This window comes from Anopheles arabiensis, chromosome 2 (genome assembly GCF_016920715.1).
Source record: "Anopheles arabiensis isolate DONGOLA chromosome 2, AaraD3, whole genome shotgun sequence".
NCBI lineage: Eukaryota > Metazoa > Arthropoda > Insecta > Diptera > Culicidae > Anopheles > Anopheles arabiensis.
In genome coordinates, this window is record NC_053517.1 from 105,216,095 (window position 1) to 105,231,496 (window position 15,402).

General features: G+C 46.3%; 1 protein-coding gene across 2 annotated transcripts in view; it reads right to left on the reverse strand.

Moving 5' to 3' along the window:
* The window catches only part of LOC120895470, a 78,187-nt gene that overhangs the window by 21,026 nt on the left and 41,759 nt on the right, over positions 1–15,402 (reverse strand). For both annotated transcript variants that reach the window (XM_040298903.1, XM_040298901.1), the window contains exon 6: positions 3,406–3,516. In XM_040298903.1, coding sequence (XP_040154837.1) covers positions 3,406–3,516 — 111 coding nt within the window. The remainder of the gene's footprint in view (positions 1–3,405; positions 3,517–15,402) is intronic.

Consider the following 15,402-nt stretch of genomic DNA (forward strand, 5'->3'; position numbering starts at 1 on the left):
TAACTTCGCCTCGAGAGCGGGCGTACAGGTTTCAAACGATCGAGTGCCGGGCTCTTCACGGTTTAAGCATTGTCAAGCGATAGTAACAAAAGCGCGAAATTCTTAAGTGTTGTATCGTAACTTCTTGGCGCTTTGGCGAGGTGCTTGGTGAGGAGGCTCCAAAGCATTCCACCTGACACTGCGGCTACAACAGCTTTGAAGGCTACTCTGCGTCATGATCGTGTGTACGACACGGGTAAACGCAAACTCAACGCGCGTTTGGTCGGGTTCGCTGTCTGTTATGTTTATCCCATCGTTTCAATACCACTCCGCCGGGAGGGAATGTCGAAGAAGGCAGGAAAAGCGGGCTCGCTGCGATTATCACTGAACGATACGGCATGATTATTGCTATTATAGAATTACGGGCTTAGGTGCGGAGGGCGCTCGGAGAGGTGAAGGAGGTGTAGTTGTTATTATTTTATTAGTCGCTTCACCTTCTTTCCCAACGTAGCAGTCCCGTTTCATTTCTTGGAGTTCTCACCCGAAGGCAAAGGAAGATCTGCTCCCTCTGCAAGCGTTGATTTGCATTTGAGCGTTCCATCCGTCGGAGTGTTACCATTTTTGCCTTAAAGGGTGATCTTATATTTGATTTCTCGGCCGGCTTTAATCGATTGTGAGAAGAGGAACCTGTTTACATCTGGAACACCACACCTGGCACAGGCGAACTTTGCATCTCAATAGTCGGAGAAGCTGTCTGGACGGTTTGGCTTTTCACTTCGCTCGTCAAGTGGTTACATTGTGATGTAAATATCGCCCAAGACAAACCCAGAATGAGTGAGACAATGGTAACACAACAGGATGGATCGGAAAGTCTCCCGACAAGTAACAAACGGGGAAAAGATTTGGCAAATCAATTTTTAGGTCAATTTATTATGCTCGCCAGTGCCAGTGTGTTTGCTGACGGTTGATTTTATTATTTTCCACCCAGAGAGGATATAAATCATACCCTAGTTTTACGACTAGTCGCTGTGATCGGCAAACGGCAAATGGGTTCAAAACTCTCGCACAAGCGCACAAAACAACACTGAATTGTTACACAAATTTAGAGCCATTGGCTGATGGAATGTCCTGTGCCCGTATTACAGTCCTTTGGGCAGAACAAACAATCACCGACCAAAGCCACCTCAAAATCCGGGTGTTAAAATCAGGTTTTTGCGTGGATTGTTTTCAACTTTGATGATCGGAAAGCCCTTTTGATCGATCCCCCGACTACGTCAATATACACCCTGAAGGAATGGAATATGCCGAGAAATTCCCCACTGATCAGGCGGCTTTTTAACGGGTTTATAGCTCATGATCGTTTTATGGCGAAGCTTCAACCCTTGCGGTTCAGGAACCACAAGCGCTAATTTATGGGAAACAAGGCAAACTTTTATGCCAAGCAAAGGGGAAAATGTTTTTAATTATTTCATCATCTGTATGAGTGTGTGTTGTTTTTTCATGTGATGCTGTTTGGAGTTGTAATTTAGTTTTGGGTTATGCTTTTTTGTTGCTGTGTAACTAAGAAAGCGCATCGCTTATTTGGCCCAAGGAAAAGGCAGATCATATGCAAAGCCGCAAAGTGAGTAAACGGTTAATTGGCAGTATTAGTGGCGGAGCCGACACTATTAGATACAGATGCAAATAAAACTGCGAACCAAAGGTCAATGGAAATAGCAATTTGGATGTGTTTTTTTTGTTTTGTTGGACTTGATCTTCCTAACGACTAACATGGTAGTGTTAGATAACTGCAGCTTAGACTGGAGAGTGCAATTTGCATGCTTTTGTTATGTTATTTTTTGTATACAGGTAAAATACATCTGGTGTGGAATGCTGAAGACTAAATTTTGAGTTTTATGTTAGCAAAAACATCTACGTTCTATGTTTTGTATGAAATTTATCGAACTAGTGTTAATCAGTGAATTTTTAAACTATAATCATTGATCGATCTAAAGTACTGATGAGGAAAACTTAACGACAAAAAAGAATAAATTAAATCATTTTTATTGCACTGTGTTAAATTCAAATTTGATGTCACACTTGTATACTTCAACCAACTACTCTTATTGTCTTCTATTTCTCTACCTCGTCCTTAAAAAAGTTTAATATTGCATGATAACAGCTTAAACTGCTTGCTTTGTTTTCATTTTAACAATTTAGCAACAACACACACAACCATACCAGCTACCCTGTTTTAGCTTCTTCCTCATCCAAGCATATCAGTGCGGCCGAACCAGAAGCTAAAACGGTGCTCTAGGTAATGTGAAGCATCGCACAAAATACACCGACGACACGTTCCCGGCTACTGACCCGCCTAATGGGGTCGTTCCCGGTGGGTTACATTGTGTCCGTGCGCGATGGCCACACAGACGTGTGTTTGCGTTCCTCCCTGCCCGCCACTCGGTGTGCATAAAACATAACAAAAACGCTCAGAAGCGACAAATTTGCCATGTCGTGTTGTGTTCGGTTCTGTTTGCTTTTATGCCATTCTGCTCATAATTCTTGACATAGAGGCACATAGAAAAAAAAACGCTACTGCTTACTTAACCGCACACAAACCGCGTCAAGCATTGTCACGCGTCGTTCCCGAATTCTCGGCCACCCCCCATGGCACACATTAGGCCGTTACGACCGCAGCAGGTTTGTAAGCGCGTAAGAGGGCAGCGTGAGCAAATTAAGTGCCTGCCATGTTTCCTCGCGTAAGTGCTTGTAACGGTGGCCCGTACCAAACCCCCTCCTAATAGTGCACGTGGTGATCGGTGAAGTCTGCAGTAATCGCGCAACGGCGGTGCATTGACATGCATCGCATTCGGACAAATTGCACCACTTGACCGGGAAGGTCTTTCCGAAGCTTTAGTGTGTGCAGATACTTCGCACCTTGCCATCGAACAGGTGCGGCGAAACGTAAAGAGGCACAACACCACTAGCACCATTAGCGAATTTGTCTAAACACTGCACGATGCGGTTTGTGGATGCCGCTTACAGTAAGGGGTTAGGCTCCGGGGCACGACCCGAACCCAAACACGGAGGTTCGTTGCTTTGCGTTCTAACAAATCTTTCACATTGCTAGCCCCATTACCGCGTACCGTAGCAGTATGGTGTTGATGCGAGCCGGGCCTCTTTTGTCGAACCCGTACCAGCGTGAAGAGTTCATCCACGTCGAGGTGTAATAATTGTTTGCTAAATTAAAGTCAAGTGCCGTTGTTGGCAGGGTTTGCTATTCTCTTGCCTTTTTCTTTCTAACGCCCAAGATCGATCGATTGTTTTGAGAGGTAGCGAAGTTGGAAAGGGGAGGCTATTGAGAAGGGGAAGCTGATTCTTTAACTCATGGTGATTTGGTTGGATTTGATCGTGTGTTTGGTTGGCTAGCATGGTGTAGCAACTTACCGGGAAATCCAATCTCGCGGCTTGGATGAACGATTTGGCCACGGTGGGGCAGAAAGACGAACGGGATCTTCTCGGAGCTTGATCCGCTGATGAACGGCGCTAGAGTGCACTCTATGGGAAGAAAGAAGGTAAGAAAGGAAGTTCAGTACATTGGTAGAACTAAAGTGTTTCTGTCATTTAAGAAAGGAATTTTGGTAGAACTATTGGAATGTTTATTAAATAAAAAAAATCTCTTTGTAATAAGCATAGTGAACAACGAAACATGTAAAAAATATGTTAAGATTTAGATTTTTTTAAAACTAAAATCATTCTTGAACCGCACAGAAAATAACAAGAAACAATCTTAAAATAAGTAAAATTATGTCTCATGATACTACTACAAACTGAATTAGCAGTTAAAAAATCAGAGAGAAAGCCAAACAAATACTTCCATAAACCAACCACAACATCAAGAAAATCACCATTTAAAGACAAACAAATGATAAACTTTTTCAAATGCACCTGCGAGTGAATGCATTAATATGTATGTCACTAAAGGTGCTGTGGCTTCATTTGGAATTAAACATGATCTAACATTTAACATTTATCATACAAACAGAGGAAAATACCAATGCTACGTCTAGTGAAGAGACGGGCGTTTCACCACGCTTACGGTTGGGTTTGTGCAGCGTTTGTCGCATGCCACCTTCGGCTACTTTCCATTTCATTGTCATTGTTGTTTTGTGTCAAACTGAATCCTAATATTTGTGGTCGCTCGAAATACGTCTGACACTGACCAGCTTTCAACCACAACATCCCACCAAACCCGGAAGCTCGAATGTGATTCACGTGGGTCAACGTTTGGGGTCTGGGGTGGGTTGTTTTGTTTCACCTTCGCTGGGGTCATTTAATCAAATGAAAATGTACATATTTCCATCATTCTATTTTCGGGCAGCGGACCACAAAAAAAGCCCAACCAATATGGGCTGCACAAATAAAGGTTGAAAGGTAATGAAATGAAATGACCCGAGGGGGGTATGGTGATGTTACTAACCTCACGCCAGACCAGACGCTTTACCCTCCCCATAGCCAATCCCTAGCTTCTAACCATTCATCCCAAAACCGCTGAAGGCGCGGAGCGAAGAAGGTGGCTTACGGTTGGGAGCTGTGGGAACTAATTTTCTCACACAAATTTGTTGCAAACAACGGCCGCGGGCTGGGCTTGGCGGTGGGAGTCGATGAGTCGAAGTTGTCATCGGTGGGAAATATGGTAAAGCGCGGACGGTTTGAAAGTGGAGCGCGTGACGAGAGCGCGCGCGTGAAGGGAAGCGCGAAAATGATGAGCAGAATGAAAATTTTCAATGTAAACTCGCGAACTGAGGCAACTGAACTGATACTGGAGCGAAGCGAGGGGATCGCGAGAACTGAAGATCAAATCCACGATCCGTTCCGCGAGGGTTTGCGGGCGAAGCGAAGCAGATCGGAGAGTGGATTGAATCCCGGGAACGTTTCATGGAAAGTAGAAGCTGAGGAGCTGAGGTTTCCGCACCCCATCAACGCCGCGAGCACCGCGATTTCGATGCGGTTCACGGTGAATTGAATAAGTACAGCTTTTGAGCAAGGTACCGAGGAAGTGGAGCCTCGGGGCTGGACTCACGGAACGTCGCCATCTCGCACCTGGGTGGTTCGGTTGTTTGCATAGCGATTTGGTTTAGCAGTCCCGCCCTTTCCCCTCCTGGCCAGTCATGACCACCCGAAAGCATGTCCGGCATGGTGAGATGGTTTCGATCATGTCAATTTTGAGTGAATCCGTTTGGGTCTTTAATCGATCCGCGTGTTGAGTGTGCGGATGCTGTACATGTTGCTGCTGTTGATGCTGCTGGATGTGAAAGTGTCGTTCGGACAAATGTGGCTTCCGTTGTGAAAGAAAGTGCAGCGCTGGTGGTAGAGAAGGCTGTCCTCTCGATGTATGGGCAAAGTCGACTGGCTGGAGAGGAGGAAGTGCAAATGCTTTTACACCAATGGGCAAATAGAAAACGGCGTTTAAGTTGTTGAGAGTTGACTTGTGTCAACGTTGCACTAATGCAAAAAACAGACAAATAACTACAATATTGCAGACCTTGAGGTGATCAGTAAAGTCGTCAAAGGGCAACCTTAAATATTATTATTATACATTATGGTACAGAACATATTTCACAATCAAAATTAACTGACTGATGTAAAACTATTTCCTAAGTGATAAGTAATAAATTAATAAACGATTTATTGAACAATAGTATGATTTTAATTGTCTAAAAAGGTTCGTCATCATCGACCATTTATCACTCAATTACATTTGAAAAGAAGCTCAAAACTAACGCCTAATAAATCCACTCCAATCTGCACAATTGTCTCTCGCCTGCCAGCACTTTCTCCACTTTACTTTCCGCAATGATCTGTCCATTAAATCATTTCCAAAGAAGCATTCATTTTTTCACATCCGCTTAGGTGTCTTGACAAACTGTCCTACCAATGTCCACACAGAAGTCACCAAACTTCACTCATCCGGCATTGAAGCATTGAAACATCAAAAAGGCTTCCCATGTTCCTAACCTTGCCAACAGCTTCCGTGGTGCTACCGTGCCGCGAATAAAACGCGGAATGATCCCTTTTTCTTTTAAAGCCTGTGGCGAAATGATTGGCATTAATTTCGTACCTCATAAACAATGGTTTTGTGCGGTGTAAGAGTGTAGAGTACATTGGAAGGTCTTTGCCGGTCTTTCTTTTATTTTACTTTTCGCTCAGAAAAAAACAACATTAGACCCCGAATTAGATGGAGGCTTTTCTTCCCGAGGCTCTCCTCTCTCCGAGGTAGTCCGAGGGGCAAATGTATATTTGGATTAATCACCGAATCTAGGCAAAAGAAAGCGCTAAATGCGTAGCAAAATCTCATTTCCCTTGCCTGCCTGCCAGTAAAGGGGGGGTTTGCCATGCCGAGCCGACCCGCGGCCTGTCCGACAAGTAAATGGGCTCGCTTTAATGAACATCGCGAAAGAACCGCTAGGCACAAACACTCCTCGAGCCGGTAGGGATTCAACAACCACAACAGGACGGGCCTTATGGGATTGTTGCTCTTGCCTTGGTATTACGGGAAACCGGGAATGCGCCTCCGGTAGAAACACGTGCGAAACAAACGCACACACACACACACACACACACGCTGTACTACATGCACCGAAATTTACGCTTCTCTGCATAATTAAGCCGTTGCTGTGGTGAATCTTCGGCCCGGCGCTTCAACCTTCAACGAGGAGCGCCGTGTTTGCCTGGTTTTGTTTCTAAGCTCCGGTACGGTAAGCGAATGGTTTACAAGCGTGTGGTACGTGTTTTAGTTTGATGTTTTTAGTCCAACGTCCAATTTTCTCTCTCTTTCTTTTTTATGTTGTGGGTCCAACCCAGTGAGGTTAGAAAATTGAATTACTCCCGTAATGGTGCATGAAGATCCGTGCTTTCGGATGCTGTTGTTGGACAATCGATTTTCACTGCAACCATTTTGGAGGTATGTGTGTGTGTGTGTGTGTACCACAACTAAGATTGACCCAATTTCGATTTCGTGTGGGGGAATGTTATTGTAACGTTTGACAAATTCGGCCACCCCATGCCAAAGGCATCGCACGCTGCAACCGCACGATGTTTGCTGCACCATGCCACACACAAACACACTGCCGCCCGTCCAAAACATCCCATTGTACGCTAGTAATCGATGCAAAATTGTTCCATTTCACGTTTTTAATTCCAAGCTCGGGCCTACTCCCTCCCTCAATGGTGGGTAATTTTGGGAATTGGGTCTTCCTCCCCGAGTGGATCGAAAACATTCCACTAAAAGCTGGGCGTGGAGAGAACCCATTTTGATGCCTTCTTTCTTTATTTAATTTCATGTTACTGGTCTCTTCAATAGGGAGGGTGGAGTGGAAGGCGGGACGGTAAAAGTACTACAATTTAATCATAACGCTTGGTGACTGCTGGTGAGCTGCTTTTTTGGAGGTTTCGCCCGTGAAGAAACGAGCGCATATGGCTCCGCCAAAATCGCAATAATCATTGGAAAATTCACACTTTATGAAACGGTTTGTGAAAGAGGTTTGTAATAAATGTTTTTCTCATGACCTCCCGTGAGAGCGGTGCAAAACGGAGGGAGGATGGTCAAATAGGGAAGGGGTTGATTGGTGTTTTTGGGGAGTGTTTTTTCACCTGCCCTCGTCAGTGCCGATTAGAAGAGGCACTTGTTTGGGTGCGCTTTTTATTTATCTTATATTTTTCTTCGGAGTGGTGCAGAGAACAAAGTGAAAGAGAAGAAGAGATCGAGAACTAAGCCACCTAGTTGCAGGTTGAGATGGAACTTCAAACGATCCATCCAATTCCTGGACATCTGGAAGTTGTTTGCATTCGATCTCTACAGTGCACATACCGCGTGACTTCAAAATGCCGAAGAAAGAACGAACAAGAAATACTCTAACAAAAAAAGAACCACCGAACCCGAAATTGTGAGCCAGTTTCAAGTGGGCAGTACTTGTGAGCTAGTAAGTACTTCTGCTAACACCAGCTGCTCCAAATCACCTGTCGATTGTCGATTCCAATTCCCAGCTCTTGGAGTTCCCGTCTGGAGACCAATTCCGTATCCAGCATTCGCGTTTAATAAACGTGTGAAACATTTCACCCCAAACGTCTATTCTTGGCCGTGCCACTTGGGCTGCCTTCTAATAAACTTCTACACCTATACGGTCAAGAATCCGTACCGGATTGCCGGTTATGGGCAGTCGAATTTGACCCAACGGCACACGGGATCGACCAGCGCTAACAAGAGCTGACGTGTAATTTCCATCGTGTAAGAAGGCCGAGAAGCCACGGATCGCGGGGAAGAGTAATTGGAGCATATTGTCTCACATCATTAGAGATTGCCGATTGGATGAGAATATTCACACCTCGTCCGTTTGGACGGCGCACGGAGATGGGTCGGGGTTTAAAATTGGATAGGGCATTAACGAGTGTGGATTATTGTGTGCCCATAAGCGGACCAGCTCTGGGAATGTGAACCGTGGCTATGGTTAAGTCAAGGGGTGAAGACGGCTGTGAGCTCCTAAACACCACTTGTAAAACATGCGGCTTGTAAAGTGGCGCCCGGCAACGATCGAACGGTCGAAAGAATCGAAAGCGATAACTGAATGGAAATGATCGGGGCTTCAAGGGGTCCGATGTCAGGTTGATTTATTTAAACATGCTGCCCATTTTGCCACCAGGTGAAAGATCACTATAAGCCGGAGTTGATTTCGGAGTAACGCATCTTACACTTCTAATAAAATTATTTGTTAAGCAATTTGTTCGTCCGCTTAATGAGCGTAACGGCTTATCCAGAGGTCGCGTTGATTGCTGTCAAGAATAAGCCATTCCTAAGGGATGCTGCTGGTGATTTAACTCATCTTCGAGCTGTTTTCTGATTAATCCTCTCAATGTTACAAGTCCACTGCACCATTAACTTTAATAAGTAGGCAAATGCTGCTTAAACGAATTAACTCCTAAGGCAGATATTCTCCGTTTACCCATGCTCGATCCTACATTGATTTCTTGCATTCTCTGGAGAAGGTTCTTCACCGTAGCTTCGAATGTAACCGTCAGGCACAATCTTACCCGTCTGGCAGAGTTCCCCCCGGACGTACACCTTTAATTAGGCAGAGAAAAATGCTGTTCTCGCAAAAAAAGACATTCCTTACGGTCACGCGCGTGCTGGCACGGCCAACCCATGGCGTCAATCCACAGGGAGACCACCATTTATCATCAACAGAATTCACTGTGACAGGACTTGCAAACTGTCCCGTCGGAGGGCATCCATTCGCCGAACTGCCGACGGTTCATCTCAAGTCTGCGCACATGCAAACCTCATTTCTAGCGCACGTGGAGCAGTTTGGAGTTGGTGCTCTGCATGGCGTAGAAATCAATTTCCCGTTCCCGACCCAGAACACGTACCAGCGATTGTGCTTTGCGCTCTCTGGTCCAGTTTTGCAGCTATTGGCTAAGCTATGTAAACACTGGTCTTCTAGGTTTTTGTGTTTCTACCACCCTTTCTCTCTGCTGGATGTTTGATGCCTCCAGAAGGGGGCACTGCTGGGTGACCGCCGACTGCGCCCGACCTAAGTGCATGCTGGCTTTGTAGGGTGCATTTATATGCAATTATATGCGAAACATGAGGAGGCTCACTTCGGTACACGCGAGGTTGGACATCTCCAACGCGAGAGTAAGCCTCACGCCTTCCTTTGGAGATCGTACCGAGCAAACGAGATTAACACATATGATCGGCACGATCATGCCCGTACATGATCTTCTCCAGAAGGTGGGCCAGTGAGGTTTTTTGCTTACATTGCTGCTTCCAAGCTCTGATTATTCGATTATGTTACGCCCGTCGAAGCTGCCGCAAAGTGGTAAGTGGTGGGCTCTCTCCCTCCGTAGCTACCCAAACAGAGCAGTCAAATAAAATAGTCACTTTACACGCATCATTTTCCAATAAACAACCCACGAAAGGGGCAGTACATTCAGCGCCGCGGCGCACTGGACAGAGGGAAACGGAACCGTTTTGTATCGATTTTGCTACACCGAACGCTGTGCTGTGTTGTGCTGTGTAGTCCACCTCTTGCGGTGCCAGTGGGTCATCGGACGTCATTGGCAATGGCAACATTTTAAGCCGTAATCCCGTGCCGTTGGTGAAGTTGCCGCGGATAACAACCGTGTAACCGTCGTACGCGCGTTGGATGCCGACCTCCGCAAACAGCCACACATCGACGTGCTCGGGCCCATTTACGATCGCATTAACAACGCAAATCGATCCGCAACTGCCGACGACGGTGGAACGATCGGCCGGGAGTATCTCGTGATCGGACGGCATAAATAGCCCCGTTTGTCTAGGTTCTATCTCGCGTCGCGTCCGAAATAATAGCCCATTGGCATGCAAACGCCGTACCGGGACGATATTCAACCTCTCCCGCCAGGAAGCACCAAGGATCCAAGTGTCATGTTGTTATGCAGCAGCGGCAACAGCAGCAGCAGCTAGGGCTACAACCAGCTGGGCGGATTAAATTTCTCTCCCTAGACTGCGTAGGCTCAATGACTTGTTCGTCGGGAATCTACAGACGACGACGGTAGAACGACGGTTTGGTGATACACATTTAGCACATTAACGGTCAGCGGTAACGTTTAGGCGGGCAGCAACTGGTACAGCAAGTCGTTTGGGATGACTTTATGCTTGTTCTTTTGTTGCAATGGGCGGTGGGGGAAGTAATCCTTGTTCGGCAAGAATCTAGAGCACACTGGAGTAGGAAGTAAGGCTAATGATCAAGCGCATTGAATCCGATTTGCATGTGCGCGCTCTTGTAGCTGAACCTGGTACAGAAAAGCACCCATACGAGGGACTTCTTTTTGTATTACTACGATCGGTCGATCGACATATGGCCAGTGTTTGTGTTGCGCATTGGTTTTGTAAACACACTCCACGAGTAATCGATCCACTCGATTACACCCCGTGATCGCATCATTACACAAACCAACAGTAATTTCCTTCGCGGGTTCATCCTTCTCTCATTTCTCAAAACAAATATTTAATTTCCCGCCCACCGTGGTGGGCACACTGCTTGATGAGCTGTAACCGTCGGTCGAAACTACAAATCAAATAAACCTCCTCCAAAAATGCGAGTTAAGTCGCAAGTTGTTTGATTGCATCACATATGGGTAACGATTTTGTGGGGTTTCTCGCTTTGATGCCAACACCAAATGGAAGGTACGAAAGAAAGTGGACAAGTGCGAAACGCAAACAAAGGATGTGGGCAGCTTTTAATTACTTCCACCGAGTGTTTCCGACACGCAGTTACAACAGGTGACGTTGGAAGCTTAGGCCCAGATTTTGGAATGCTCCCAGGTGATGTCAGTAAGAGCTCCACTTTCAAGCTGTCTTTGTCAAGCTTATGCCGTTGTTTTTTAATTGCATCCAAATTTATGAAGCATATCTCAATTTATGAAACCAGTTTTCCTACGATAACTGGCCACCAGATCATCCGAAATAATTACTCTCATTACAATATGAACGATTGACTACATGATTATCGCTCGCTAATCAAGTCGTCCAATTTGATTGGAAGAAAGTATTTCATTCGTTAATCGATAAAAACCGCTCGCTAAACGTTCTTTTATGCAGATCATCTCGTAGCTGCTCATGATCACCCGAAAGCTGTTAAGTCGCATGTCGCATTCACGTTTTCGTACATTCCACAGCCCACGAACACGAACATAAATTGTTCGGCGCTGAGACCATTTGTTTGCCCATTGTTTACCTCCTTAACGACTTTTCTCGTTCCCGACTGAGCTCGCTGGACCCATTTAACAGGGTGCACAGTACAGGGAGGCTGTAGCCAGGTACGCTAACAACGCTTTTCTCTGCTAGAAAAATTGACACCTTTCGGCTTGTAACGGACTGCTTTCGGGTTCGGTGTGTAACGTCTACCGAATACACACCGAAATTCCGTTGGTTGATTTTTATAATGTGTGAATCCCAGTCGCACATAAGTGAGAACGATCTCGACGCTAGATGGCTGTTTGATTGCGGCCCGTCTCAGAATGGCTTAATCCAGCCCGTTTGCTTCGGGTGGAGTTGGTTAAATATTTTCTTTTCAATCATTTTATCGCTTACTGATCAGTTGCCTCTCCGTTTTTATTAGTTGAAGTTCTCTCACTCAGTTAAGGAACTTCCCACTCTAACAAGACGCCACTTTATTTTTGGGGATGTCTCTCACGTAGATAAACTATCCCCCGGAGACAGTTTTGTCTGTTTGAGCAGCTAATGTGTCGAGCGTAGCAAGCGAACTCCGGAGTTTTATTTCAAATCGATTAAATATAGATCAACCAAGCTGGAATGAACGAAATCAAAGCTTTGAACGATTTAGAATGCGGGCAGGCAATTGCATTGACACGCGCGCGCGCTTCCAGGATCGGGAGTATGGGCCTACCCAGCCGGCAGCTATGTAATTAGTCCCATCCGGTGCTCCCGGCTAATTACCATAAGGCCCTCACACACATACACACAGTAACTATATAGAGCAGGTTTCTCTTCGTCAAAGTTCCGCACACATCGCGAAAGCTTCCGCGGTTCCGTTGCAGAAAAACGCACCGTGGCAAATTGATTGATAGCGCGATGGGTGTATTTAAATCAGGAACCGATTCCACCCCGACCCAAAGTTAATCACGGTGGCTCTGTCCCCCTGTCCGCAAGGTGTGTGTGTATGTGTCTGATTGGCGGCTGAGGTGAAGGTTAATGGCAGTGTAGCTTCCCGGTTCCAGTGGTGGTTCCTGTCCCGCTGACAGACGTGTATCTACTGACGACATCCAGCTCCAGAGATTCAGAGGATCGACAAGGAGGGTAATGCTTCAGGTGGGCAATCGTTTTCACTTGCAGTAATTACATGCACGCGATGTCTGTGGTCTTCTGCTGAAGAAGTACTGGAGAAGTGTCTGCAAAGTTGCATGATCTGTACGACCTGCAAACAAACATCGTTTCGCTCGACTCCCTCTCCGACTTGATTTCTTCAGCATCGGCCTGCGTCTAGGGAAGCCGCCCTTAATACGTATGTTTTATATCGGCATCTATTTGCTCGTAATATCTACTTAAAGACACATCGGTAGCTCCCTTAGAGCTAAGCATTGAATCCCTTGATTCTACACTAAAGCGTCAGATTCTGAAGAACTACCTCCTCGAGGGAGAAGATGATAAGGTAGCTTCTCGGTACACATACACACACCTCATCAGGTTCGTTCCCTCTCATTCAGACGTCCATCAACACCGTTCCGGAGTTCCGGAAGTCTTAATAAATTGAATTCATTACAGGTCGAACGCGTGGAAGAACCAGACCCTTCGGTTCGCTTGAAGCGCACGCTCTACTGAACCGAGCATCGTCACGCATCAACGCACTCTGTGTGGTTGCAGAACGTACGCTGTCTGTGCGCTGGCTTTTGCGAAACGACCAATCACTCCTCCGAACGATTCAGGCTTTCAGATGACGCTCAATGACAGGCTGGGCTCGATGGGTAAACATCGTGCCGGCGTAACAGACGGCGCTGTTTCGCTTACACCCAATTATACCCGCGATCTTCGGTGCGCTTATCAAACCAATTGCTTACTGGCCTGTGTGAGCCGCCTACGATGATGGTGCAAGAAGGCGAAGCATCATCGCAACCGATCGGTCAAGTCATCGTCTGACACACGCTCATAAACGTCGTTTGTGGTGGGCGCGCAGTCATGCGCGTAATACGCACGCTCCATAAACAGTGCCGTAAACGGTAGTGGCCCGTTGAAGTGTGATGCTTGCAATGATCGCAATTAGACATTATATGTTTGCAGCCTCAAAGAGCTACAGAAAATATTGGATTCAAAAGCGTTGGGCGCTTGTTGGACAATAATCTTGTGCTCATTGTTGGCAACAATTTATCGCCCCAAATTGAACACAGCAACCGTGGCGCACGCTCACGAAAATACCAAAGATCTTGCAATAGCACCAACCATTACCTGATGTGCTACCCAGAGCTGCTTGGTGTGGATCCTAAGGGTGATTGCGGCACAATAAATCATGTCACAAAATAAAGCCATCAGGAAGTTCTCATGCCGCGAAACACCCTTACAAGGGAATCGGTAATCGCAACCGAAAACAAAGTGCGTTCGCACCAATGCCCCGCAGATACGAACGGCGCAGGCTCTAAAACTTATATCAACATCCATTTATCGGGCTCCTAATGCGCAGTACATCCCCCGGGTGAGAGATTCCAACGATCTCTGGGGGATGTGGAAAAGGGAGGGCAAAGAGGCACAACTTATAGGTGAATAAATTTCCCCGATAAGAAGATATGTTACGTGCACACTTTACTGTAGCACTCTCACAGTCTTGCGACTTCCCTTTTCTTGACCATTGCTTTACACTAGAACGGACTTAGATAGCCTCTTTAATGCTTACCCATCGTAATCCTCCGTAGGGGAATGCTCAAACACACACCGTTTGGACGCCCTTGTGCAAAGTGAGAGCATCATAATTCATATTTCCACTGATAGAGGGACGGCTGCGGCTCTCGAACTGCCCGTACACTGCCAAGTATCCACTCGATCAAAGATCTCCACTACTTCCCGCCGCGGGCTTGATCGTAAACGAGCTTCGGAGGTCAATGGATGTGCGAATCTTGGTGTCTAACCAGTTCTCGTTCCCCCATTTTCGCTAGTTGCCCGTCTCCTTCTTGCGCCAGGTGCGTGTACGTGCTTGTATATTATCTCAATTAATAAATTTCCCAGCACCAGCAAGTGACAAGCGGGAATTTATTTAAGCTTCTCTCCTCCGGTCCGGCCCCGCAAAGCGTAAGTGCTTGTAGGATTGTAAGAACGAGCGCATAATACGCATAATACGCTTGGAATTGTTTTCTGCAATTCTGGCCGGTCATAAAACCTATGACTGATTAGACGTGTGTGCAAGATAGTGGAAGGATTTGGCCTCTTACCTCGTTTGCTGCGAATTTGCCGGTGAGTGCAGATTATCGTCTGGAATGGACCAGATTCGCTAACGGATCCGTCCGATAGCCGAAGCCTTTAATTTATCGAAGGATTATCGAACGTGTACTTTCACATACTACGTGGCTTTGCGCCAATGTTAAAGCGACCCATTGCGGTCCCTTTTTGTGGGGGAATGGATGGGCAATAAACATGATAACATAATTAACCCAATCAATGCTCTTATTGTTCGTGGCGAGCTCCTTCATAATGTAGCTCCAAAGCTACATCTCCGGGGCTCATCTTCAATGCACACGTACCGGTCACTACTGTCCGCCGTTGTTCCAAACGAAAGGATCACCAACGAATTAAAACCCGATAAAACTTAGACGATGTTTCTCCGTGCGAGCCTCAACTCTCGAAAGCGCTCACCCGGGCTTCCTTTCCTTGGGAAGTGAAGTTGTTAATTACGACTACCGTGT